The sequence below is a fragment of the Symphalangus syndactylus genome, chromosome 1 (assembly GCF_028878055.3).
Source record: "Symphalangus syndactylus isolate Jambi chromosome 1, NHGRI_mSymSyn1-v2.1_pri, whole genome shotgun sequence".
Lineage (NCBI taxonomy): Eukaryota > Metazoa > Chordata > Mammalia > Primates > Hylobatidae > Symphalangus > Symphalangus syndactylus.
In genome coordinates this window covers 55,025,333-55,049,921 of record NC_072423.2, presented here as the reverse complement: position 1 = coordinate 55,049,921, position 24,589 = coordinate 55,025,333, and the positions used below count along the sequence as shown (strand labels likewise).

Below are 24,589 nucleotides of genomic sequence, written 5' to 3'. Positions count from 1 at the left end.
GAAACCTCAAACATATCCCATCCCAAAGAATCTTCTTGGAATGGATAAGTACTACAATTTACCTAATATAAATAAGATTTATAAAAATTCTATTAGTGAACAATTTGTACCTCAACATACCTGTTCCAAAGGTCATCATCTTCTCCTCCCCATCCCCAGAAGGCATTAGGAAAACCATTGATCTTTCTAAATTGTTCCACTGTCAGCCCACTTACACCACCAAAAAATTCTTTATATGGAAGACTAGAAAAGAAAGACACAGTATTCTAAAAATAAAATCATAATAGTTTCTCACGTGAAATGAAGGTTTCAGTCTTTCATGTGCTTTGCAAAATATGCCCTTATATTCTATATAGACAATTATGTTAGAAAATGTAAAGTACACCAAGACATAAAACATTTTTATATTCTAGTGAAACAAGTACATGTAAATGTGTTATGTTAAATGTAAAGCACTTATGGAGATCTGAATTTAATATTTAGTATACAAATAAGACTCAAAATAAAACCTGTAAGGCTCAAAACCCAGTGCCCCAAAATTGTATATTTTCACAACAAAAGTAAACATGATTAAATATATTAATAATGGTCAATGCATGTCAGATGTTCCTAAACTAGTAACACTTAAAAAATTAACTGAATTATAAATGCATTATTTATTATATAGAGCAGGATAAATATCAATTACAAAAGACAATTCTAGCATTTAATTTTCTAGTTACCTACTTTTATAATGATCTTATCTGTTGGGATTACACTCTCAAAATATTCATGGATATTTACAAATATATTCATTTTCAATGTACTGATATTTACAGAAATAACTACATTTTTATTTGGATTTTATTTTCCTTACCCTTCCCTAACTCATACTCCAAGGAATGTGTCAAATGATGCAATGTTTTTAAACTTTTCTAAACTATATTTTTACTTAGCTAAACTGTGTGTTTAGGTATAGATTGGCTTTCTGACATTTAGGCAGCATCCCTAGACCTGCAATCCTGAATATATTCCCATGGACTGAAACATGCCCCTGGGGAGCAGACGCCAGAGCAGAGAAAACGTGACCATGCACAGCACCCAAAAATCGAGCTGAGGGAAACCTGGCTGCGACCACAGCAAAGCTGTCTCAGAGGAGGGAGCTTTTTGTTAGACACTCGCCTCACATTCTGAGAAGGACGTGCTGTTTGCCAGCTGGGGTCTTGTGTGGCACACAGACCAGGGAGGAGTAGTTCCTTCATGGAAGCCTAGGGTTGTAGGAGAAAGCAGTCTTGCCCTCATCCTAGGTCAAAGGTACTCCAAGATGGTAACAGCAACACTGATCCTAAAGACAACCATACTCTCCTGAGACCTCTCAAGGCTCACACTTGGGAGCTTAGTGTTCTGGTATTACAATAAGACTAGCTGGGGGTTCCACAGGGCCAATAAGCATTCTTGGCACCACGTACTTCCCACATCAGATGGATTATTCTTGCCCAGGCTAGTAGTTTAGGAAAAACCTGAGATCATCAGATAGGGAGACATGAATAAATGTGTCTGTGTGTTTATTGACATGTACAAATCAGCAAGCCTATCAATGCCATTTACTTCTCTAAGTGGAAATAGTCAATTGTGCTATACGAATAATGGAAAGTTATTAGGTAAAATGAAGGTATAATAGATAAACTAAAGAAGAGAAAACAAAACCCAACAAGTCAAACTCTTGCAGTGTTTATCTTACACTGTCAAAGTGGGAGAGACACTACACTTGAGGGTCTGAGTTCTCTGGTCAGCAGCAGTGTGGCCATCACTGTGGGGCAGGGACGCTTCACCAGGCTTCATCCCACAGCTGAAGTCTATGCACTGTCCAGACCAGGCCTTGATCTACTGCCATTCTCCCTGAGCTACATTCTAATTTCTCTACAAACGTCCAAGATGCCTAACCAATCCAGGGACTAGTCTAGATGGATATGAACACAGCCGACCCTTGAACAACACAGGTTTGAGCTGCACAAGTCCACTGATATACAATTTCTTTTTCAATAAAAGTTACATAGAATGTGCCTCTCCTGCCTCCTTTTCCATCTTCAACTCCTCTTTCACCTTGCCACCCTTGAGACCCCAAGACCAACCCCTCCTCTTCCTTAGCCTACTCCACTTGAGGACAATGAGGATGAAGACCTTTAGGATGATCCACTTCCACTTAATAGACAGTAAATATATTTCTCTCTCTTATGATTTTCTTAATAACATCTTCTCTCTAGCTTACTTTATGGTAAGAATATGGTATACAATCCACATAACATACAAAATATGTGTTACTCAATTGTTTATATTATTGGTAAGGCTTTTGGCTAACAGTAGGCTATTAGTAGTTAAGCTTTTGGGGAGTCAAAAGTTATACTAGATTTTCAACTGCATTCTGGCGGTGGGCGGTGGGCGGAGGCAGTCACCACTGTAACCCTTGCATTACTCAGGGGTCAACTGTATTTTATTAGAAATTGATATTTTCAAGTTAACAAGTTATTTAGACAAAAAAACAAATTCATTTAGAATTTAACAACAAATCAATTTAGAATTCTTAGTTTATATGACCTTTATGATTTGTGTGTGTGTGTGTGTGTGTGTGTGTTTGTGTGTGTGTGTGAAAATCGGTTACCCTGGATCTAATGTGATTCTAGCAAACTGACCGAAATCAAGTTTCCAGAAGTGGTAAGAGCCAGGTTGTTGCCGGACACGGTGGCTCACGCCTGTAATCCCAGCACTTTGGGAGGCCGAGGCAGGTGGATCACAAGGTCAGGAGATCGAGACTATCTTGGCTGACACAGTGAAACCCCGTCTCTACTAAAAATACAAAAAAATTAGCCAGGCGTGGTAGCAGGCGCCTGTAGTCCCAGCTACTCAGGAGGCTGAGGCAGGAGAATGGCGTGAACCTGGGAGGCAGAGCTTGCAGTGAGCCGAGATCGCACCACTGCGCTCCAACATGGGCGACAAAGTGAGACTCTGTCTCAAAAAAAAAAAAAAAGAAAAGAAAAAGAAAAAGAGAACCAGATTGTGAACCTTGATGGCCTTCTTCAAGGTAACCCCATACTCCAAGTTCAGACACAGAGGTAATAAAGAAAAAGGTTTTCTAATGATAACAATGACCAGCAAAGAAAAAAAAAAAGGAAGGAGGAGGAGGAGAAGGATGAGGTGGAGAAGGAGGAGCAGGAAGGAAGGAAGGAAGAAAGAGGAAGAAGGGGGGAGGGGGAAGGAGGGGAGCGGAAGGGGGAAGAAGGGGAGCGGGAGTGGGGAAGAGGAGTGGGGAGGAGGAAGAGGAAGAAGAAGAAACAAGCATTCTTTTCCTGCTTGTGTCAGACTTTTTGCTTCTCTCTACTCTAGATTAGCACCAGGCAAAACTGTGACACAGGCAACATCTTCCTGCCCTAAGCAATAAACAGCTTTATTTTCTCTCTACTCTCATTAGGCCAATGAAAACTGTGATCCTTTCCCCATATGAGACTTGCATTCTTTCATGTCCTTTTAAGTTACTATCTCAGCTCTGATAACTGTTCACATTTTAAATTATCTCCAATTAGAGAAGGAAAAGATTTGGTTTTTTTATTATTAAAGGGCAGGTCAAGAATGCACAGCTTAGGAAGAAGATAAACAGCAGAATAGAGGGCTTTGTGGCCCTCCAAACCATCACTGGGGGAGAGCAGGCAGGAGTCAAGATGAGTTATGCACCTACCACACAGCAGGCACAGAACACATGTGATCTCACAGCAGCTCTATGGATGGAATCTATTATCCCAGTGAACAAGGAATACACCTTCAGAGATGAAAGTGACTAACCTCTAAGTCCTGGAACTGTAAGTGTGAGAACCCAAGTTTAAATCTGTGTGTGCTTGACTTCAGAAACCAGGCTCTCTTTCCCACCACACCACATTCAAACCTCTGTGTAAGGAAGCACACAGGGGAACGAAAAGCCACTCTGTGTCCTGGCTCCCCAGGAGGACACGATGGAGTTAAAGATGATATTCTTGGGGTTCTTGAGTTCTCTCAGATTTAGGGACATAATGCTGCTACCATTTCAATGCTATGACTGTGCAATTATATCGTACAATATCAGGAACAGTGCACACTACTTACATATACATGTATTTATCCAGCTTTGCAGCAAAATGACGTGGCATTTCTCCACATCCGTAATAGTTCCGGTCATTTTCAGGTAGATGATCCACATCGTGGAAGATTACACAGTCCCAGACACTGTCTTTCATGGCCTCTTTGAAGCCCACGTTGAAAAGCATCGCACGGTTAAAAGGTTGTGTGCCAGTCTTCATGGAGCAGACCGAGAGAAAAAAATAGAAATGTACTCACACTTCATCATCTGACTTTTTTCTTTTTTTTTTCTTTTTTTTTTTTTTTTGGTACTTTTAGTAGAGACGGGGGTTTCACCATGTTGGCTAGGCTGGTCTCGAACTACTGACCTCGTGATCCACCCACCTCAGCCTCCCAAAGTGCTGGGATTACGGGTGTGAGCCACTGCACCCAGCCCCCATCTGACTTTTTTCTATTATTTTTCAAACTTGTTGCATCATGGTCAAATGATTACAATAATTAGACCCAAATGAAATAGACAAATAATAAATATACTTCAGGATTTTCAAATACACTGTTTAAATTTACTTACTATATTATTTTAAAATTTAATAACATAGAAGAAAACAGTATCTAGTCCATTGGTACATCAGCACATTTAAATAATTTGTATTTCTGCTCTACTTCAAATACATCAGGATATAAATTACTTGTGGTGAGAAAAAAAAAGTCATTAAAAATAATATAGGTTTTATTTTTTTAATGGAGCTTTCCATATGCTGTCAAGACTAAGAGAAGAGGAAACTGGAAACGACTCAACAGTGACCTTTCTCTAAAGTACCAACACCAAGGAGGTCTAACTTTCTATTATTAATGCTTATAATAAATACCAAGAGCATTTTAGACAAAAAACAATTGGAACTTATTACACAAAGCCAAACTTCCTTTATTACAACCATTTTCCTTTGTTATTACAGAAAATACATTAAAGTACATGGGCAATAAATAGTTTCTATTATTGCTTATGATAAAGATTAAGGGCATTTTAAGGGACAAAAAATAGAATTTTATTACACAGAACCCAACTCCCTATATTACAACCATTTTCCTTTATTTATCAGTGAACATATATTAAGGTGCACTGGCAATAAAAAACCTTCATTCTGCATCTAAAGAAAATTAAAGAGCATTTACAATGTTTTAGCAACATTTATCAAAACCATTTCTAAAATATAAAAAAAAAAGGATTACGATAAAAGTAAACGAGACACACTGTAGTCATCATCAGAGCACTGCCTCAAGAGTGAAAAATTACTAATTTTTATTCCTAGGCCTTGCACTAACTTGAGGTAATAAAAGTCACTTTATTTTTTACAGCCTCTTTTTTCACCAGTGAAATAAAATAAAAAGGGAGTTAAATTATAATGTTATGACTAGTACATCAACATCAGCTTTAACAAACTACTTTTCTTTAAGGTTTTAAAAATTGTTTTTATTAAATGTTTTATTAAATGTGGACATAATACTCAAAGGCTTATAACAGAAATAAAAAGTTCCATATCTAATCCATCTCCATCCCCCAAGAGCAATACATTTCAACTCTTCTCATTTATTCTGGTATTTAGCTACATATTTTGAGGAAATGAGAGTTCTGATATTTCTTGCTTCTTTCACTTTAGACACTGTCTCTTGACTTCTTATCATGGTAGTGGAGGAGTAAAACCACCACACCTCCTGCCCCTACCTCTATTCTCCCAATATAGTTTTATCATAATTTTTGGTTAAATCAAGACTTTACATTATTAGGACTATGTAAATATTTAGTATTTCTTCAGTGCTGAGTAAACTGTTTTCTTCTGCAAACTGGGAGTAACTAGTTTTCTATATAATTATTATATTATTACTTTGTACAAAAGGCCCAAGAAATATGCCCTACACCTATTAATAATTGATGTAATCATTCAAACACATCAAATCATCTATCAATTCCTTCTCCATCTCTCAAGCCCAACTCTCCCTTGCCCTCTCCAGACCATGTGTGAATATCACCTGGGTCGTCTTCATTCCCTAAATCACCCATGCCTTTTCGTTGGCTTTCTCAATTTGCTGAGGCACATTCTTCAAGAGCTTCCTAAGTAAAGACCCATGGAAAATATACTTTTAGCCAATTAAGGACTGAAAATGCCATTAGTCTACTCTCACATTTGTCATTTTGGCTAGGTAAAAAATTCCAGGAAAAAAAATTTCCCATTATTGCTGAGAATGTTCATAGGTTTCTGATTCATAATCATTTGTCATTTTTCCTAGAATTCCCAGTATCCCCCATCCTGTGCCTATGAAAGCCCCGAGATCCTGGCAGGAAGAGACACAAGCAGGTGGACGTCGAGAGGAACACACCAGCAATTAAGTTGCTCCTCTACTTAAGAACCTCCAGAAGGTAGTGGAGAGTTTTAAGCGGAGGAGAGACTTACATTAGGTCAGTATACATTAATATAAAATTACCACCTATCACATATATTAAATGTGAAATATGAAGTAACAATACCAAAAGTGGTACAAGCTGCCATGGAGAACTGGTCTTCAAGTGTTACCAGACCTTCTTTAGGTTTCTGAAACATCACTTTATCTAGTGTCATCTGAAGGTTTTATGTAGAGGAGTGACTTAATCTACCAACACAGGATAATCCAAGCCCTCACCCTGAACTTCCTTATTTGCTTTTCTGATTTCCTCCCCAGAATGTTCCTCAGCTGGCTGCTCTGGCGACATCAACCTCTTTGCTCAAACACACCAAGTATTCTTCTGCCTTCTCCAGAGTGCACAGCCTCTACAACAGCATGGTGTGCTCCTTTACATCATTCCAGGATGCTCTGATCTCAGCTCCCCAGAGAGGTCTTCCCCAAATGCTCTGCATAAAAGAGCACCTCTACCTGCCCTTACCACTCTCTGCCCTGAGTGCCATGGAGACATTGCACAATCATTTACTACTGCCTGTCCTTCTGGGCCAGCAAAAGAAGGGGCCTTGTCTGGTTTGTTCACTGCCATATCCCTTTTGTTGAATAAATGAAACTGGGCTGCAGGGACCTGATAAAGTGACAGGCTGGCCTTTTCCTTTGGAGACCTTCAAATATCAGATATGGACTCTTTTTCCTGGAGATAATTTATTTCTCTAGCGAAGACACCACTATGCCCTGCCACAGCTGGAGGGGTGGGGAGATTCACACCTGGCTGTTGGCTTCAAAAGGCCAGACAGGGAAAGGCCTGGGGTCCCTAAGGTCAGCATGCAGACTTACTCAATCCCCCTGGTTTTATGCCCTACCACACAGGTGCATCAGCACTCTCAGCAGCTTCCTGCTACACTTTTTCCACAGGATAAACTGGAAAAAGTTTCTACAAGATACAACAGAGTAATGACCTGGCAGTACAAGCAAAGATGAGCAACTGGGAATGTGGCTGTTTTGTAGTCAAACTTTTAAACAATCTCCTTACTTTAGTGCAGTGCTTCAGCCTACCTTCTGTGACAGCACTGAGACAGAGGTGTGTCCAGCAAATTGACTCTAGTCTTGTCACATCGCCCTCTACAAGCATGTGGGTTTGCACATCCTCTGTTCTGCTAGGCATCAGCACTCCATCTGTTTCCTGACTTAACAGAAACGTGTGAAAATCTCTCACCCACGACTTTCTGTCCTTGAGGTTTAATAACTTTTCAAAAGTTTTTTTCTTTCACTCTCATTTTAGGAGTTTGGAAAGAAGCAGTGAACCCATGTCCATCCTCCATATTTAACTAGAATTCCTGAGCTGCTCTTCAACTGCTTAGCACTCCCTGGGTACCTGTCTAGTAGAAAAATTACTTTTCTATTTCAAATATGGTGAAGATGTTTCTAGCTCAAAATCTCACTCTATCAAATACACGGTCCTGAATTAATATTGATCAAGCCTGAGATTCAGACTTAAAAGGTTTAAATATAAAAACGCAGATCTTAGTTGCCTTGCAAAGATTGCTTCATCACATACACCAAATAACTGGTGCTGAACTCTTAGGATAATATGCCTTTAAAAACAGAGACAGGCTGCAGTGACGCATGCCTGTAGTCCTAGCACTTTGGGAGGCCGAGGCGGGTGGATCACAAGGTCAGGAGATCAAGACCATCCTGGCCAACCCTGTCTCTACTAAAAATACAAAAATTAGCTGGGTGTGGTGGCATGTGCCTGTAATCCCAGTTACTCGGGAGGCTGAGGCACGAGAATCACTTGAACCCAGGAGGCAGAGGTTGCAGTGAGCCGAGATCACACCACTGCACTCCAGCCTGGCGACAGAGCGAGACTCCATCACAAAACAAACAAAAAAACCAGAGACGGCTCTCTCACCTCTCAACACATTATGGGGAATTGAAGTTTACACAAAGGAAACTAGCACTTTCCTAGATCAGTAACACTGATCTGGAAATCTACAACTACAGCTCCATGAACGTAGATAAAAATTTTCACTTGTTAGGTAAAACAAGTCACATTTCACAGTATAGATTGTTACATTAAAAAGTACATAAGGCACGAAACTTAAAGAATGATTTACACACAGAGAAGTATGGTATGTTATATTAAATACCAAGCATTTCCATGGAGAAAAAGCAGAGGTAAAAAGCTGAGAGGAGAAACAAACAAACAAAAAAAGGCAGATTTAGAATAAAGGAACTGCAGAAACTATAACCACTTTAGGAATAAAAATTTGAGTATTTTCCAAAAGTGAGCCAGGCATGATGGTGGGTGCCTGTAATCCCAGCTACTCTGGAGGCTGAGGCAGGAGAATCACTCGAACCTGGGAGGCAGAGGTTGCAGTGAGCTGAGATCGTGCTATTGCACCCCAGCCTGGGCGACAGAGGGAGACTGTTTCAAAAAAATTTTTTTTTTTAGTATTTTCTACCAAAAGAAAAGATAGAAGTATCTAATAATACAAGCCAGGTAACTTTGTCTATCATTTATACTGTTATTTACCTATTGAAAACTAAGGAAATAAAGCCTAGCAGACTTTTTAGTAGAAACTGACAAGCACAGTCAATGGAATGCAGAGACCAGAAAAAGACCTGCATACATATGACATGTATATATTAAGTGATTTTCAACAAAGGTGCTAAAGCAATTCAATGGCAAAAACAGTCTTTTCAACAAGTGGTGATGAAACAACTAAACGAAACTTCACTCTTAGCTCATATCATATCTAAAGATTAACTCAATGATTAGCCTAAGTGTAAGAGCTAAAACTATTAAGCTTCTGGAAGAAAGAGAAAATCATAGAGAACAATTTCTCAAATATAATACAAAAAGCACAAGCTATAAAAACAAAAATCAATAAATTGGACTTCATCGAAATTTAAAACTTTTCAAAAAAACAGTCAAAAGAATAAAAAGGCAAGCCATAGACTATATTTGCAAAACTTATGTCTTACAAAAGACTTGTATTTAAAATACATAAATAATTCTTACAACTCAGTAAAAACAAAGACAACCCAATTAAAAAATGAGCAAAAGATCTGAACAGAAACTTCACTGTAGAAGGTATATGGGAAGCAAATAAGTGCACGAAAAGATGATCGACATTAATCATCAGGGAAATAAGATACTACCACAGACCCACTAAATGGCTAAAATTAAAAAGACGAACCATACCAAGTGCTGGCAATGATGTAAAGCAATTGGAAAGATCAGTATACATTAACAGAAAATTACCATCTATCACATACACTTAAATGTGAAATATGAGGTAACAATACCAAAAGTGATACAAGCTGGCATGGAGAACTGGTCTTTAAGTGTTATCAGATCTTTTTTAGGTTTCCAAAACATCACTCTATCCATTTTTAGAAATAATGTAGAAAATTAAATTCTTTTTTTCAATTTATTTTTATTTTTATTTTTTGAGATAGAGTCTCGCTCTGCCACCCAGGCTGAAGTGCAGTGGCGCAATCTTGGCTCACTGCAACCTCCACCTCCAGGGTTCAAGCACTTCCCTGCCTCAGCCTCCCAAGTAGCTGGGATTACAGGTGCCCGCCACCATGCCTGGCTAATTTTTGTATTTTTAGTAGAGACGAGGTTTCACCATCTTGGCCAGGCTGGTCTTGAACTCCTGACCATGTGATCCATCCACGTCAGCCTCCCAAAGTGCTGGGATTACAGGTGTGAGCCACCACACCAGGCCAAATTCTTTCTTTATATTTACACTTTACGGCCTTTAAACAAAGACTACAAAAAGTAAGTCAAGGTCATTTCAACTCTATTTAAATTAACTATGTTAAAGAATTATGATTTATTCAGCTTTGACAGTATCTGTTCAGAAACAAAACGAATCAGCGTTTTTTGACAATATTTTAAAATTCCATTCTCCACCTGGTTCCCTTCTACAAGAATCACAGAATCTCAAATTTGGAAGAGATCTTGGGCATCACATAGTTTAGTCTTCCATGCAATGTATGCTTTATTTTTTTTTTTTTGACCTGTCAGTTTACTGGATGCATATTTACTTACCAACTGTAGAGCTGGGTCTATATCCTACAACAAAAACAGTCAAGGTTCCTCTACCAAGAAAGATGACTTTGAAAATGAAAAACTGAAAACAGGACAGAAAATGTTTAATGTATACTACTTTTTGTTTTTAGGTTTACTAACTGGCTCTCATTCAGGTGTCTCTGATTACCTAATAAAGTTAATCCAATATTGATTTTCAGGGATAGCCAGCAACTACCCCACAGTACAAAGAAATCCTCAATCGAGAATTACCTACGCTTTGCTATTGTGTTAAAAAAAGAAAAAAACTTTCCTTCCTTTTCTGTAGTTAAATTCACGGTCATAAACTGAAATGTTTTTTTCAAATTAAATACTGCAAATATAACCGAGGTAACTGTAGGGTGCTTTGGTGTAATTTAGAAAAGAACTTTGAGTTGTACCAGTTACGAGTCCAGATGTCTATACATGAGTCTAAATGCTGCCAAGTAGCCTAAATTAGAAAATAAAGTTTCTCAATTAAATGAAACTTTACAGAGGTTTTCAAAAACAAACATCATAAGCCTAATGAAAACATAAAAAGTAATAATACTACAAGCCAAAGACACATTTAATCCTGTAAGGTAAATATCAGCTGTATGGTTATTTTAAAAACCATAGATTGACAATCCAATATTTAGAATATCATTAAAATATAATGAGGCTATCATACTAAAGTAAAACATGATTGCTGATTAAGTCATTTAACCAAATTACAATTATTATAAAAGAAATATATGGGCCCAATCCAAAATGTAATTTCACCCAAGTATCAAACTAAGAATTTGGCCGGGCACGGTGGCTCATACCTGTAATCCCAGCACTTTGGGAGGCCAAGGGCGGCGGATCACGAGGTCAAGAGATCAAGACCATCCTGGCTAACACGGTGAAACCCTGTCTCTACTAAAAACATAAAAAATTAGCCGGGCGTGGTGGTGGGTGCCTGTAGTCCCAGCTACTTGGGAGGCTGAGGCAGAAGAATGGCGTGAACCTGGGAGGCGGAGCTTGCAGTGAGCTGAGATTGTGCCACTGCACTCCAGCCTGGGCAACACAGCAAGACTCCGTCTCAAAAAAAAAAAAAAAACTAAACTAAGAATTAGACTTACCTTATTAATCCTAAATACATTTAATCTAACCATATCTAAGAGTTTAGATTCTAGTATACTTAGTGACCACTATGAAAAGTATTCTCACCTGTTCAATGACATAAAAGGCAAATTCCAGCCGCTGTTTCTGGAGCATTGGAATCAGATGTAAGAAAAAAATTGGAAGATGTTCATGGCGATTACGGAAAGGAATGAGAACTGCCACCTTTAAAACAAAATAGTCATGTATGTAAATAAATATATCTAGCACATCCTAGAGGTAAGGATAAAAATCAATCCTTGAAAACTTCTGATGGTTTTAAAGCCACGCCGTTATGAATTTTCTCATCAGAGATACAACAGTAAGCAAACACTGAAAAAGCCCTTGCTGCATGCTGCTATGGTCTTATAAAGCTGAGAGGTAGAAGGGGCTCTGAAGGGTTTTCTAAAGATTATGGTCTTTAACCTATGAACATCATGAGAAATTGAAAGTGATAAATCAGATGTGGTGACTGCAAAGACTACTTTGGTGGCAGTATGGATGGCAGACTGGAGAAGACCAAAAATTGACTCGGGGAGCTAGTTAGGCAATTAATACAGTCGTTGAGGAAAAAGGTAATGGTAGCTTAAACTAAGAGGAGGATAAAAGAGAAGAGAAGTACATGGGTTTTCAACACATCTAAGAGATAAGCTAGCAGGGTTTGGCTATCAATGGGGCATGAAAAGTAAGAGAGGAGAATGTATCGTAAGAGTAACGTCTCGGTTTTAGAGTAGATCCTAAATACTAACTTTCTGGATTTTGAATTGAATTTAAAAGACATTTCACTTGAATATCTACTATATTACACATGGTTTCTCTGTCCTAGAGATATTTTCAGAAATATAATAGAAACCAAAATCTTCACACTCCAGCCACAGCATACAAAAAACCTCAATCATACATGATATTGCCCCAAAATATACATGAAGTTTGATAATTAATATAATATTTTTCATTTAATCAAAATGCAGAATTAAGTTTTTGATACATTTTAAAATTTATTTCAGTGGTAGGATAATAAAATGAAATTGGTAACAAACCATAACAAGAAAAGATGATGTAAGCAGCCCAGAAATTTGTCCTTTATCAACCAAAGAAATTTGTTCTCATCCAAAAAGTAAAAGAAAAAACATGTACATGGAAATGAAAATAGTTTCTTGGTACGTGAATCTTTCTTCTAATATGAAATAAAAAATCTAATGGAACTCTCAAACCCAACACTTAAAAACACCATTTATATAAAATGTTTTAATGTAATACAGGAATAAATGAATGATCATCAATCATCACTAATTCAAATCCTCTATTTCTTGGATCCAAACTTTGTCATACAATCTAGATCTCCTTACAATTTAGATTTTGCCCTTGAAAAACCTAGTGTTTTCAAAATTACTTTTCTCAGCAACTTCCTAGCTGAGCTAGCTTTATTATTATTGTGAATTTTCTAATAAAATTGAAATTAAAGCAAGTTTTCTACAGATCATGAATTCCAAAATCATTAGATTTTCAAAAAAACACAACAGTGAAAGTATATCTAACCAAAATACCTCTGTGTTACTCTATAATCTGAATTTTTTAAATATACAATCTAAACTGGTTGTAACAGAATATTGTGAAAGAATATTAAATCTATGATTTACTAAAATTTTACCCATACCAACTAAAGTTTATTAATAAATGAATAAATGCAAATAATTGAGAATGCTTAAGTTTTGCACCTAATCCTTTTAAAATCAGGACATGATATTAGATATCATCAAATGAAAATAATATTTAACCATGTATTTTACATTACCAGGATCATAGATGGCAGAAAGTTTTAAATTATTAGAACAAAAAATGATTTAGTAAAATTGAAGATGTCTAAACTACGAACTTCACCATTCATTTTCCCTTAATGCTGAGAGGATAGCAAAAACAAGAGACAATGGCTGCTATGAGGCTGATGTTTTCATGATTATATTAATCACGGCATATCTATCTGGCAAATGGTAGGAACTAAAGAGGTCTGGTGCCCCTGCCGGCCCAACTTTGGGTCCCATTCCTGTTTGGTTTCCCCATAAGGTCTCTCTTGGCTCAGAAGCCTGAGGACCACGAGGCTACCCCAGCAATACCGACCCAACACCCAAGACCTCCTTCCTGCCCCCGCACAATGGCTGCCAACTGTACTGGAACTATATACTGAGGGGGACTTACTGCTGGGCTTCAGCGCCAATGGCTGGCATATTCAAGGAATTCCTGAAATCAAAACAACTGCCAAACCAGCTCAGGGGTTTACTTTTAGGATGGGAAAGTGCTATGAAAAGTAAAAGGAGCAAAAGAGGTTAGATGGTGAGTACATATCCCTCCACTGATCTTATCTAAAGCACATCCATGTGATAACACGTAGCTTAATAAGTCAAGCCTGCCCTTCTTGATTTTGAATTTGGCCACGAGTTGGCCACCTATGACATAATGTCAATGAGCTGTAAAAGCAGTTAAGGCCAATTACAGATATTTGAGGGAAGAAATTATTAAATGGCTGCAGAGTCCCGATTAAAGACAGTGAATATTAATTAAAGACAATTAGACTGAGTGATGAGCTGAACATATAAGGATAAATAAAAGGTAAAGTTCTAGCTCCTAATACAATAATCTCTTCAATGAAGTATTTAAATATCAAGGGTTCTTTTTTTTTTTTAATCTTATAAAGAAACTGAGACAGTAATAAAATAAATTACCAGTGTCTTGGCAAATTCAAATAAGCTAACCTAATGTGCTAACAGCAAATAGATGTCCAAATTTTAATGAGAGGGTTATTAAAGACTGTGAATATGTGATAAATCTAAAGCAAAGCTTTTATTAAAATAAAGCTAAACAATATCTTAAAAGTTCATCTGCTATCGCAAGGACAAAAAACCAAACACCGCATGTTCTCACTCATAGGTGGGAATTGAACAATGAGAACACATGGACACAGGAAGGGGAACATCACACTCCAGGGACTGTTGTGGGGTGGGGGGAGGGGGGAGGGACAGCATTAGGAGATACACCTAATGCTAAATGACGAGTTAATGGGTGCAGGAAATCAACATGGCACATGGATACATATGTAACAAACCTGCACATTGTGCACATGCACCCTAAAACCCTAAAGTATAATTAAAAAAAAAAAAAAAAAAGAAATGGCAAAAAAAAAAAAAAAAAGTTCATCTGGCACATCAGTTCTTGTGTTTGTGGAAGAATGTCCTCCATAGTTTACAATTTTTTTGTCTAGAAAAGATCTCAGTGTTCTGTGATCACTTATTTTAAGGCTTAATAGCCTGTTTCAGGACATTCTTCTATGTGCCCTAATTTGCTGTTTGAGCCACTCTCTTGTTGATACACCTCCAGTGGAGACCGAGAATATCTGGTCATTATCTTCTGATAAAACAACACTTCATCCTCCTGAATCTCTCCTCACCACCTCTTGATCAAGCAAAATTATTCCATTCAGTTTGCTCCTACTTTAAAACCACAAATCTTGCTGAACATATGCACCATTTTTTCCCTTGCTTATTTTCTCCTATATACACCATGAGGAGATCATCAAGAAAAATGTGTATCACATCAATTTCTCCCATCAAGTTTCTGTCCTATTTTCAAATTTTCAGCACACTACCAGCTACGGTGTCCCTAAATGACATGGCTTTAGGCTTGGTAACCTTAAGGTGAATCTAGTTATCTGCCACTGAGTAAGCAGAAGCTAGTAAGCACTCATTCTCCTTCAGTGTTTTTAGTTTCATCTTCCTATTCCTCCTCATTTCCTGTACCTCCAGGAGCAATTCTCAAACTGGAGGCACTTGGTTAAAAATGCAAGTTCTTGTTCCTTCCCACCAGTAGAATCAGAATGTTTGAGGACTGAGTTCAAGAATCTGCATTTTTTTTTCTTTTAGAGTTGGGATCTCATTCTATAGCCCAGGCTGGAATACAGTGGTGTGATCATACCTCACTGCAGCCTCAAACTCCTGGGCTCAAGTGATCCTTCTGCCACAGTCTTTCAAAGCACTGGGATTACAGGTTTGAACTACCACACCCGGCCAAAAATCAGCATTTTTACCATATGCCTCAAGTAGTTCTGAAACAGGGAGGCCAAGACTCATCTCTGAGGTACATTGGACTATAAATGAAACTCCAGGCCTCTGGGTAGACAAGAGCATCAAGCAGCTGCCTGGTTCTTTAAGCCTGCAAGTTATAGACCAAAGTTGTTCATCAAGCCCTCCATCTGAAATCTGAATGGAAAGTCAATGTCACAGGTAAACACTTCACTTTCAATGACTTGCATAGCATCCTCATGTTCTTTAGATACAAGCTTGCCCCAGAAGGTGTTCAACCTGCGCAGATCTTCTACTTAAACCTGCAGCATTCAGGAATACCTAGGAATTGCTGAAATTACTAGTGGTTTTTTGTTTGTTTGTTTGTTTGTTTTTTGAGGTGGAGTCTCACTCTGTTGCCCAGGCTGGAGTGCGGTGGGCACGATCTTGGCTCACTGCAACCTCTGCCTCCCGGGTTCAAGCAATTCTCCTGCCTCAGCCTCCCGAGTAGCTGGGATTACAAACCTGCACCACCACGCCTGGCTAATTTTTTGTATTTTTAGTAGAGATGGGGTCTCAACAGGTTGGCCAGCCAAAATTACTAGTTTTGAAAGATCTCAGTTCTCATTAATTTGCCATCAACTAACTACACTGGTATTTTTCTCATTTAAAAAGGGGGCCTCAAATATTAAGAATCAAGTTGATGACAGATGTTTAACATAAATCTAGTTATTTCTTATTTCCATCTCTCTCCACTGTTCTAATATGAGAATGGAACATTATCAGTAAGCAGGCAGGGACGGGTAGGGGGAGAAACTATTTAATTAAATATTTAGTGAGATGATAGTTATATAATATTTATATGAGTACAGCTCACTTCTGAATCATCTCCAAAATTCCTTTCATACCTTTAGTTGTGTAATTCTGAGCTACAGACTATATTCTGAGAAGGGTTTGCTAAAAGTTGAAATAAAAGCAGCATTATCATATAGTTCCTAAATAAAATAAGTTAATTTATTTTGAGACAGTCTTGCTCTTTCACCCAGGCTAGAGAGCAGTGGTGCGATCTCGGCTCACTGCAGCCTCCACATCCCAGGTTCAAGCAAATCTCACGCCTCAGCCTCCTGAGTAGCCGGGATTACAGGCATGTTCCACCATGCCCGGCTAATTTTTGTATTTTTAGTAGGGATGAGGTTTCACCATGTTGGCCAGGCTGGTCTCAAACTCCTGGCCTCAAGTGATCTGCCCACCTCAGCCTCCCAAAGTGCTGGAATTACAGGTGTGAACCTTAGATCCCTGAATTAGTTTGTTCCCAGGAACTCTTTTCAATACTGTTACCTACTGAATCATATGTAGTTTATAGTCAGTCTACTAATATCTTTAAGTAGGAAATACTCATGTGATACACCTGTCTCCTGGAAAATGAGAAGAAAACAAAAAAATTTAAAATCCATCTAGTATAGATCACTGGAAACAGGACAAGAATACTTCATTTTTCCTATCCTAAACTGTTCTACTAGTATGCTACCCAGAGCACACCTGAGGGGTGTGCCATATTCTGTACAAACAACTATCTGAGCATCAACCTCCATGCTATCTCACAGCCTCGGTGACTGAGTGTGCTTCTTTTTCTATTAGCATTCAATATACACACTCAGCACCCAAGTGTTAAAAATAATTTATGTGCCCAGGCTATTTTTAAAAGGTGGAATGTATGTAAATTGGGCCGCATTTCATATAGCTACAAATGTGAGGAAAATCAATCAAGAAATATGAACAGATTCATTTGTTAAATGAATCTGATCTGGGAAATAGTGTAAGGTAATTATAAAATTAAATGTTTCGCTAAAATTGGTACTGGAATCCATTTAAGCAGCTTCACAACTTGTTCAAGGCAATAAGAAAGCTGACCATTTATTGAATCATTTGTAACAAGGCCAAAAAGGCTTTTATTTGCTTTATAGAGTCAATTTAACAAAACTGTGTTTAGTGCTTACCTTACACAAGACAATGGGCTCTGTGTTGGGAATACAGATACAAAAAATACACATCTTCAAACACAAAGAGTTCATGGTAGATGAAGTCAGAGGGTCTTTTTCATGAGTTTAACAGCATATCATTTTCCTTCCTACTAGTGTTTTTTTTTTGGGGGGGGGGTGGGAGGTGAACATACAAATATTCTAGAAGTATACTAATGCTTTAAAAGAGAAAACTGAAACTGTTTCCAGATCAAGGTTATATCACAATCCTTTAGGAAATAACACTTGATTTATCAGTTGTAGTTTTCATTGGAATTACGTAAATGTTATTTCTTACTCAAATGTAATAACATTAGATGAATATGCACTTATTAACCAATTTCACAGCTTTGAGGGCAAGTCTGGTTTAAATTATGGCTTTCAATTTTTTTAAAGCAGCAGAGGCAAACCCACCCCCTTACAGTTTTTCAAACAAAACATTGAATAGAATTCTGAATATCAAAAAGACTGAAAGCTTGGGCTGTGCCTTCTGAAGCCAAGAAGAGCCCAAAGTCCAACTTTTCAAGTCCCATCGTGATCTCTGAGCAGCCTCTTTATAATCTTGGATTCTGAGAAACAGAGCTTGAAGACCCCAATGCCAGAACAAACTGAAAATCAGGATATTCATATCCTCCCAGTGAGTTCTCACGATTCAGAAATTGGTGAGGCTATGCTTGCGGGTGTCAGTAATCATTAGGGACAGCTGCAGGAGGCAGGGAACTCACAGCCTCTCTTCCAAACAGAACTGAACAACAAAAAAATCTATTTTCCAAGCCAAACTCAAGTCACGTATTTATCACCAGGAACTCAAAGAGAATGAACTGAGCATCTATTTTATATCTACACAGGTGCATTTATAGTCTTCACACGTAACACTTAAATCACATTTGAATTATAAATAGTAAACATTAAAGACAAAACTTTTGATGTTTTAAATTTATCAAGACTTAAAGACATTTGTCTCTGTATTTTGAATCAAGCACATTCTTTCCTCAAATGCTTAGTAACAGTCAAATTGCTTACAAAAAGAATTTACCTCACCTTCCATCTGGGTTTACAGTCTTTTGGCCTCCAATGACCCCCTGGCTCAATATCTAAATCCTTGGAGAAGAGTTGATGAATTTCATCAAAACTGACTTCGCTTACATTGACATTGAGGAATCCTCCTACAAATTCAAAATGTAAAGAATTGTTTTAATATTTTTTGCCTCAAAGATCTAGTAGAACAAATAATAATCAGCAGGGTGATGGCATAACTTAGTTGCCAGGACAATACAGTTTATTCTTGCTACCACCACAAAATTATGAATAGCACCCCCTTTCACTTTTAGTTTCAATGATAATATACATGGTCACCCTACTATGTTTGGTAAATCGGCCAAAGAAAATCAAATTCTTTTTAAAAACCTTTTTGCTTTTGAGTAATATACTGAATAATTTAGTATTATTTGGAAAATGTTTGCATGTCATTATAACTTAACACTGCAATTTAACAACTATTCAAATATTTTAATACCATTTTTAATTTTAACATTTTCAACATGGGGACACAATGGCACAGTACTTAATAATAAAATAAGCAGTCAGATTGACTGGGAACTGATTCCTAGCTTCTGTCTATTGGGAAAATTATTTAACCTCTCTGTGCCTCAGCTTCCTCCTCTGTAAAAAGGACAGTGATGCCTGCCTCCCAAGGTGGTTGTATCCATTCCAAGAAATCATCTGTGTGAAGGATCATATGCAGTGTCAAGCATTAGGTACAACCAACAAATGTTAGCTACTATTACTGTTACCTACTGACATTTCTCAAGAGAGGGAATTTGCAAACACAATTCAAAGCATTGATTCTGAGCACTTACCATATATCAGGCCCCTTGGCATACAAAACTGAAAAACCACTTCTGAGATATTCCTGGTCTAACAGGCACTCATTCTCCAAATTAACAAATATATGACATTACTGGAGGTGTTCTTACTAGTAGCTTTTCTAATGTATACCATTGAAACAGGAATGAATCTTGAATGGAAAACCATTTCCATTAACCTCAAAAGAGAACTAAGAATCAGGAAGCCTCTTTATCTCCCCCTGAATTAAAATAGCTGCATGATCACTAACATCCCTTCAAAGCAATGCTATCTTCAATGACTTCACTGTTAGAACAGGATGTAAAAGGCTATTGAAACTACAGATCATCTTTTAGCAGTTTTAATGTCATCCGTTAACTTCCAAATAGGTACAAATTGCTCTGGAGCGCCCTCCAGCCAAATTCTTCTCTCTGACCTCATCTCATAAAATACAAACCAACAAATGTTGAGGTTTCCCATTTCGAGTCTTCTGAGTTTCATGTGGCCACAATTTCACATAAAAACTCTCAGTTCCTCTCTAGAGAGCCTCTTTGCTCTTGCTATTCTATATTTTAGGAGTTTTCACAATGGCCTCTCTTCCTGTCCCCACTTCATCCTAACCAGGCAGAGCTGTCAGTAGCCTCCACGCAGGCATGCTAGAGTATTTTACATCGAAATACCTGCTTCCCAGAATAAGTTAGAAAAAGAATTGCAACCTTCTAATGCCTGCCTGTTCTACTGACAACATAAGCAGCCTTTTATAACCAAACACTCAGCCTTCAGTGTGACAAGATACACAAACTAGCTAATCTTAGAAAGGTCAGATTCATCTAAAAGAGAAACCTATGAACTTGCAGAGAAAGAGTAAGTAAAATGTAAGATTGATCAGTAAACATAAGTACAGACTATCATGACTCAGCTGACAACGAACAGAATCTACCATTGTAATCAAATAAAATTTACACAAATAAATCTGATACATTTAATAGTATGCATGATTGCTAAAATGATAGTAATTAGGCTAAATAATAAGCAGTTCATATAAGTAACTGAAGCTGGTATTCTTTCTGCACTGTTAAACCAAATTTTTTGTCTTTTTTCCAGCTTTATTGCTCCAACAGCTGTAATCATCATTATTGTCAGCAGTTTTCTCCAGCATCATTTGCAGTTTAATTTCCATCTCCAACGCATATGTGCTGGCAAGAGACAGGCTTTATTTCTTTCCCTCAAGAGAGAGGGCTTCCTCTGTCCATCACTATCCCCATGCCTGAGGTATCCTAAGTTCACACTCCTCGGGGTTGTGTGCCACCCCCACCCCATCCACACCCCTCAGAGTCCATCAGGAGCTTTCCTATGTGCTTGTTGCCCTTTGCTCTGAAATCCTAATAATTCGCTGATTGAAGGCTAAAGATTGACCCGGTGGCATGCTACCCATGATAAGAGCAACATTGCTACACTGGGGAGTGTGGGGAGTAGGCCTCCCAGGACAGGTATTGCCACCACTGGGAACAGCGAAAGTGTGATCAGAGAGAGAGGAAGAACATTCATCATTGTGGGGAGTGGTATTAGGGAGAAGATCCTGTACTTAGGAAGGGAAGGGAAAAGGACATGTTATAAGAAGAGTGGCCAGGAAGAAGTATGCTGCAGATAAACTAATGATGGTTTGGTTTCTGTGGTTTCCAAACCGTCCTTGGGAAGGACCTCTCTCGGGGATCCTGTGGTTGGAGGAGGGAGGACTCAGGCTCCCCCAACACAGCCACTTTCATCTCTTTCGCATACTCTTTTGTCCCCTTTAGGTTTCACTCAAGAAGGCTTCCACTGCTTTAAAAACAAAACAAAAGGCATCGGAAAACCACCCGCTATGAATGAAGCCAGAGAGGGAATGTCCTTGTAAAGAAAGACGCCATCAACTGGGCCAGTCCCCTTTATTTCACTCGCTGAGATTTCAAGGGCAACTGAAGAGATCCGCTGAACTCCATGGAGAGCCAATCTTCACTCTCCTCTGTGGTGAATCTGAGATTGGTTGTTGTTCTTAATCCCAGATGTGACAGTATAAATCTGAGATTTTTAACTGGCACAAGTGGTTTCTTTCCCAGTTAGAGATTTAAAGATCAGAAAATAAATATGTTGATTGAAATCCATTTACCCAGCAGTGTAATCACAATCAGCAAATGTAAATAATATAATTTACCAAATACTGAATTTCACTATTTTAAAGGTGGCGCTGGGGTTAGAAAGGAAAGAGCAGGAGAACTGAGTGAAGAGTGGAGGGGCTGCCAAGTACCTAGAGGGTCAAGGTGAAGGACAGGGAACTCAAGTCAGCTGGAAGCTACCTTCCAGTCGTGTGTGCCAAACTGTTTCTGTCATGTGTGAGGGTAACTTAGTTGCACCATTGGTTATGTAGGACATTTACTATAATTTCCTAACGCTGAATTTGCAAGATATGCAGCAATGCTGCCCGTCTGGGAAAGCCAGGCATGCATGGGCGCAAACAACAGGCTTATTGTGCTGTGGATGATAATGTATCACATGACATGATTTAGGATTTTCTTTTGTCTATTAAAATATAATTCTTAAAATAATATTCAAAACCTATGAATTACCTACATTTATATTTTTCTAACATTTCAAGTAAAATTTAAGACATATAATCTCCAGAGAGTTGTTTGCTCTATAAATCAATAGTTGTAAATAACTATTTCATTTTGTTTGGAGCCTATATCTATTTTTTGGTATCTAAAACCTAATTCTGGATATGTTGGCTTTTATCTGTTTTACCCTCAGGGTTTTAAATGTTCACAGCTCAAAGAGCTGATGACAGTGTCAGAGAAAGACCTGAATTTCCCCTAGAAATGTCCCTTAGGGTAAATTCCTCTCCAAAGCTAGAAAAGCATTTTTATGATAAGATGGGACATTCCCTCCCCCAGCGTCTGTGCTGCCTCCTGAGCATAGCTCTGAGGCTGAACAGTTACGACTCATCCAGCCATTGGTCACCTCCTGTCCTTTCTGAAGCCAACACTAGACACTGCCTATTTCAAATGCTTTACTTAAGCTTCTCGACTTCTAAAATTTTACAACCTCTGCTTAACAAACGATTTCTTACTCAAGTTTTCTTGAAGCAACTAAACCTGAGCATTCTAAACATAAGACAGAGCATTAGTCACACATCCCCACTGCCAAGGGCAATGCCTGGACACTGAATGAATGAATGAATGAGTAGGAAGATTCCTGTCTCATCCCTACTTCCACCTACCTGCATTTCTACTCCCTGGCTCCATCAGGTGCTAAAATATTTCTTTAAGACATTTATGCAAAACTGTACATCCAACAAAGGCCTAATATCCAGAATCTATAAGGAATTTAAACAATTCAACAAGCAAAAAACAACCCCATTAAAAAATGAGCAAAAGATACAAACTTCTTAAAAGGAAACATTCAAGTAGCCAACAAACATTAAAAAATGCACCAAATCACTAATCATCAGAGAAATGCATTTTAAAACTATGATAAGACACCATCAAATACCAACAGGAAAAGCCATTATTGAAAAGTCAAAAAACAACAGATGCTGGCAAGGTTTGGGAAGGAGAGGTTTATACACTGTTGGTGAGAATGTAAGTTAGTTCAGCCACTGTGGAAAGCAGTTTGAAGATTTCTCAAAAAACAAAAAACAGAACTACCATTTGATTCAGCAATCCTATTACTGTGTAAATATCCAAGAGAGAATAAATCATTCTACCAAAAAGGCACATGCACTATTCTGTTCATTGCAGCAATATTCACAATAGTGAATTCACAGTGACACCCACCTCTGTGCCCAGACCCTGAATCACAGTCACCTAGAAATGACTGGCTTTCAACTCTGACACTGCACCCTCTCGTTAAAGCCTCTTTCCCTTTCACCTTCTCCCACTACCCTCCCATGAAGTCCCTCTTCAATTTCATGAAGACTTGAAGTCCTCTCTGCTATATTCACATTTTCCTCTATCTGGACTCCATATAAAGTGGTTTGCTAATTTTGATGTATGCCTAAGAATTACCAGCTGTGCTTGTTTAAAATGCAGCTGACTGGCCACATTGTCAAAGTTTCTGTGTCAGTTGAAGCTCATGGGTCATGCTTATGGCCACTGGCTTTAACTGAACACATTTCAACGGCTTGAATTACCCACCATTGAGTCCTGCCTTTCAAAGGAAAAAGCTAGAACCCACTCTCCAAACCCCTCTAGCAGGTAGGAGTGGTCATATGACCAAATGCACCTGAAGTGGTGGCAAAAGCTTCTAGCTTTACGGGAACCAAGAGCACTTCTGGTCTCCAGACCTCAGCAATGCTGGTAGGAGGTTTAAGCCCTGACAAGTGGCAGCAGGAGATGCTTCAAAGTGGTCTGAGCCTTGTTCTGGCTGCTCAATTTCTCAACCTAATTCTCTAGCCACCCAGGTTGTCTCTGGGCTCTCTAATATATTTTCATGAATTCTTTTTTCTCTTAAATCAGATAAAGTATATTCTGTGGTTTGCAACCAAGAATCCTGACTTTCACAGTCTAGGGTTTAGCTCAGAGGCTGCATTTTTTTTTTTTTTTTACTTATTTTTTATTTATTTATATGTTTTTTTAATTCTGTTTTAAAAATATTTTTAATTTTTTAAAATCAATTTTTTTTTACTTTTTTTTATTATACTTTAGGTTTTAGGGTACATGTGCACAATGTGCAGGTTTGTTACATATGTATCCACGTGCCATGTTTTTTTTCTTTTTTGAGACAGTCTCGCTCTGTCACCCAGGCTGGAATGCAGTGGCGCCATCTAGGCTCACTACAAGCTCTGCCTCACGGGTTCACGCCATTCTCCTGCCTCAGCCCCCTGAGTAGCTGGGACTACAAGCGCCTGCCACCACGCCCGGCTAATTTTTTGTATTTTTAGTAGAGATGGGGTTTCACCGTGTTAGGATGGTCTCAATCTC

General features: G+C 38.3%; 1 protein-coding gene across 5 annotated transcripts in view; it reads right to left on the bottom strand.

The window, feature by feature from the left end:
* B4GALT6 (beta-1,4-galactosyltransferase 6) overlaps positions 1-24,589 on the bottom strand; it is a 63,652-nt gene that overhangs the window by 4,637 nt on the left and 34,426 nt on the right. For 4 of the 5 annotated variants that reach the window (XM_055235308.2, XM_055235315.2, XM_063611033.1 and 1 more), the window contains 4 exons: positions 18,831-18,955; positions 11,789-11,905; positions 4,111-4,298; positions 121-243 (listed from right to left, as the gene is read on the bottom strand). In XM_055235308.2, the coding sequence (XP_055091283.1) occupies positions 121-243; positions 4,111-4,298; positions 11,789-11,905; positions 18,831-18,955 (553 nt within the window). The remainder of the gene's footprint in view (positions 1-120; positions 244-4,110; positions 4,299-11,788; positions 11,906-18,830; positions 18,956-24,589) is intronic. The other variant, XM_063611065.1, reaches the window with a different exon arrangement.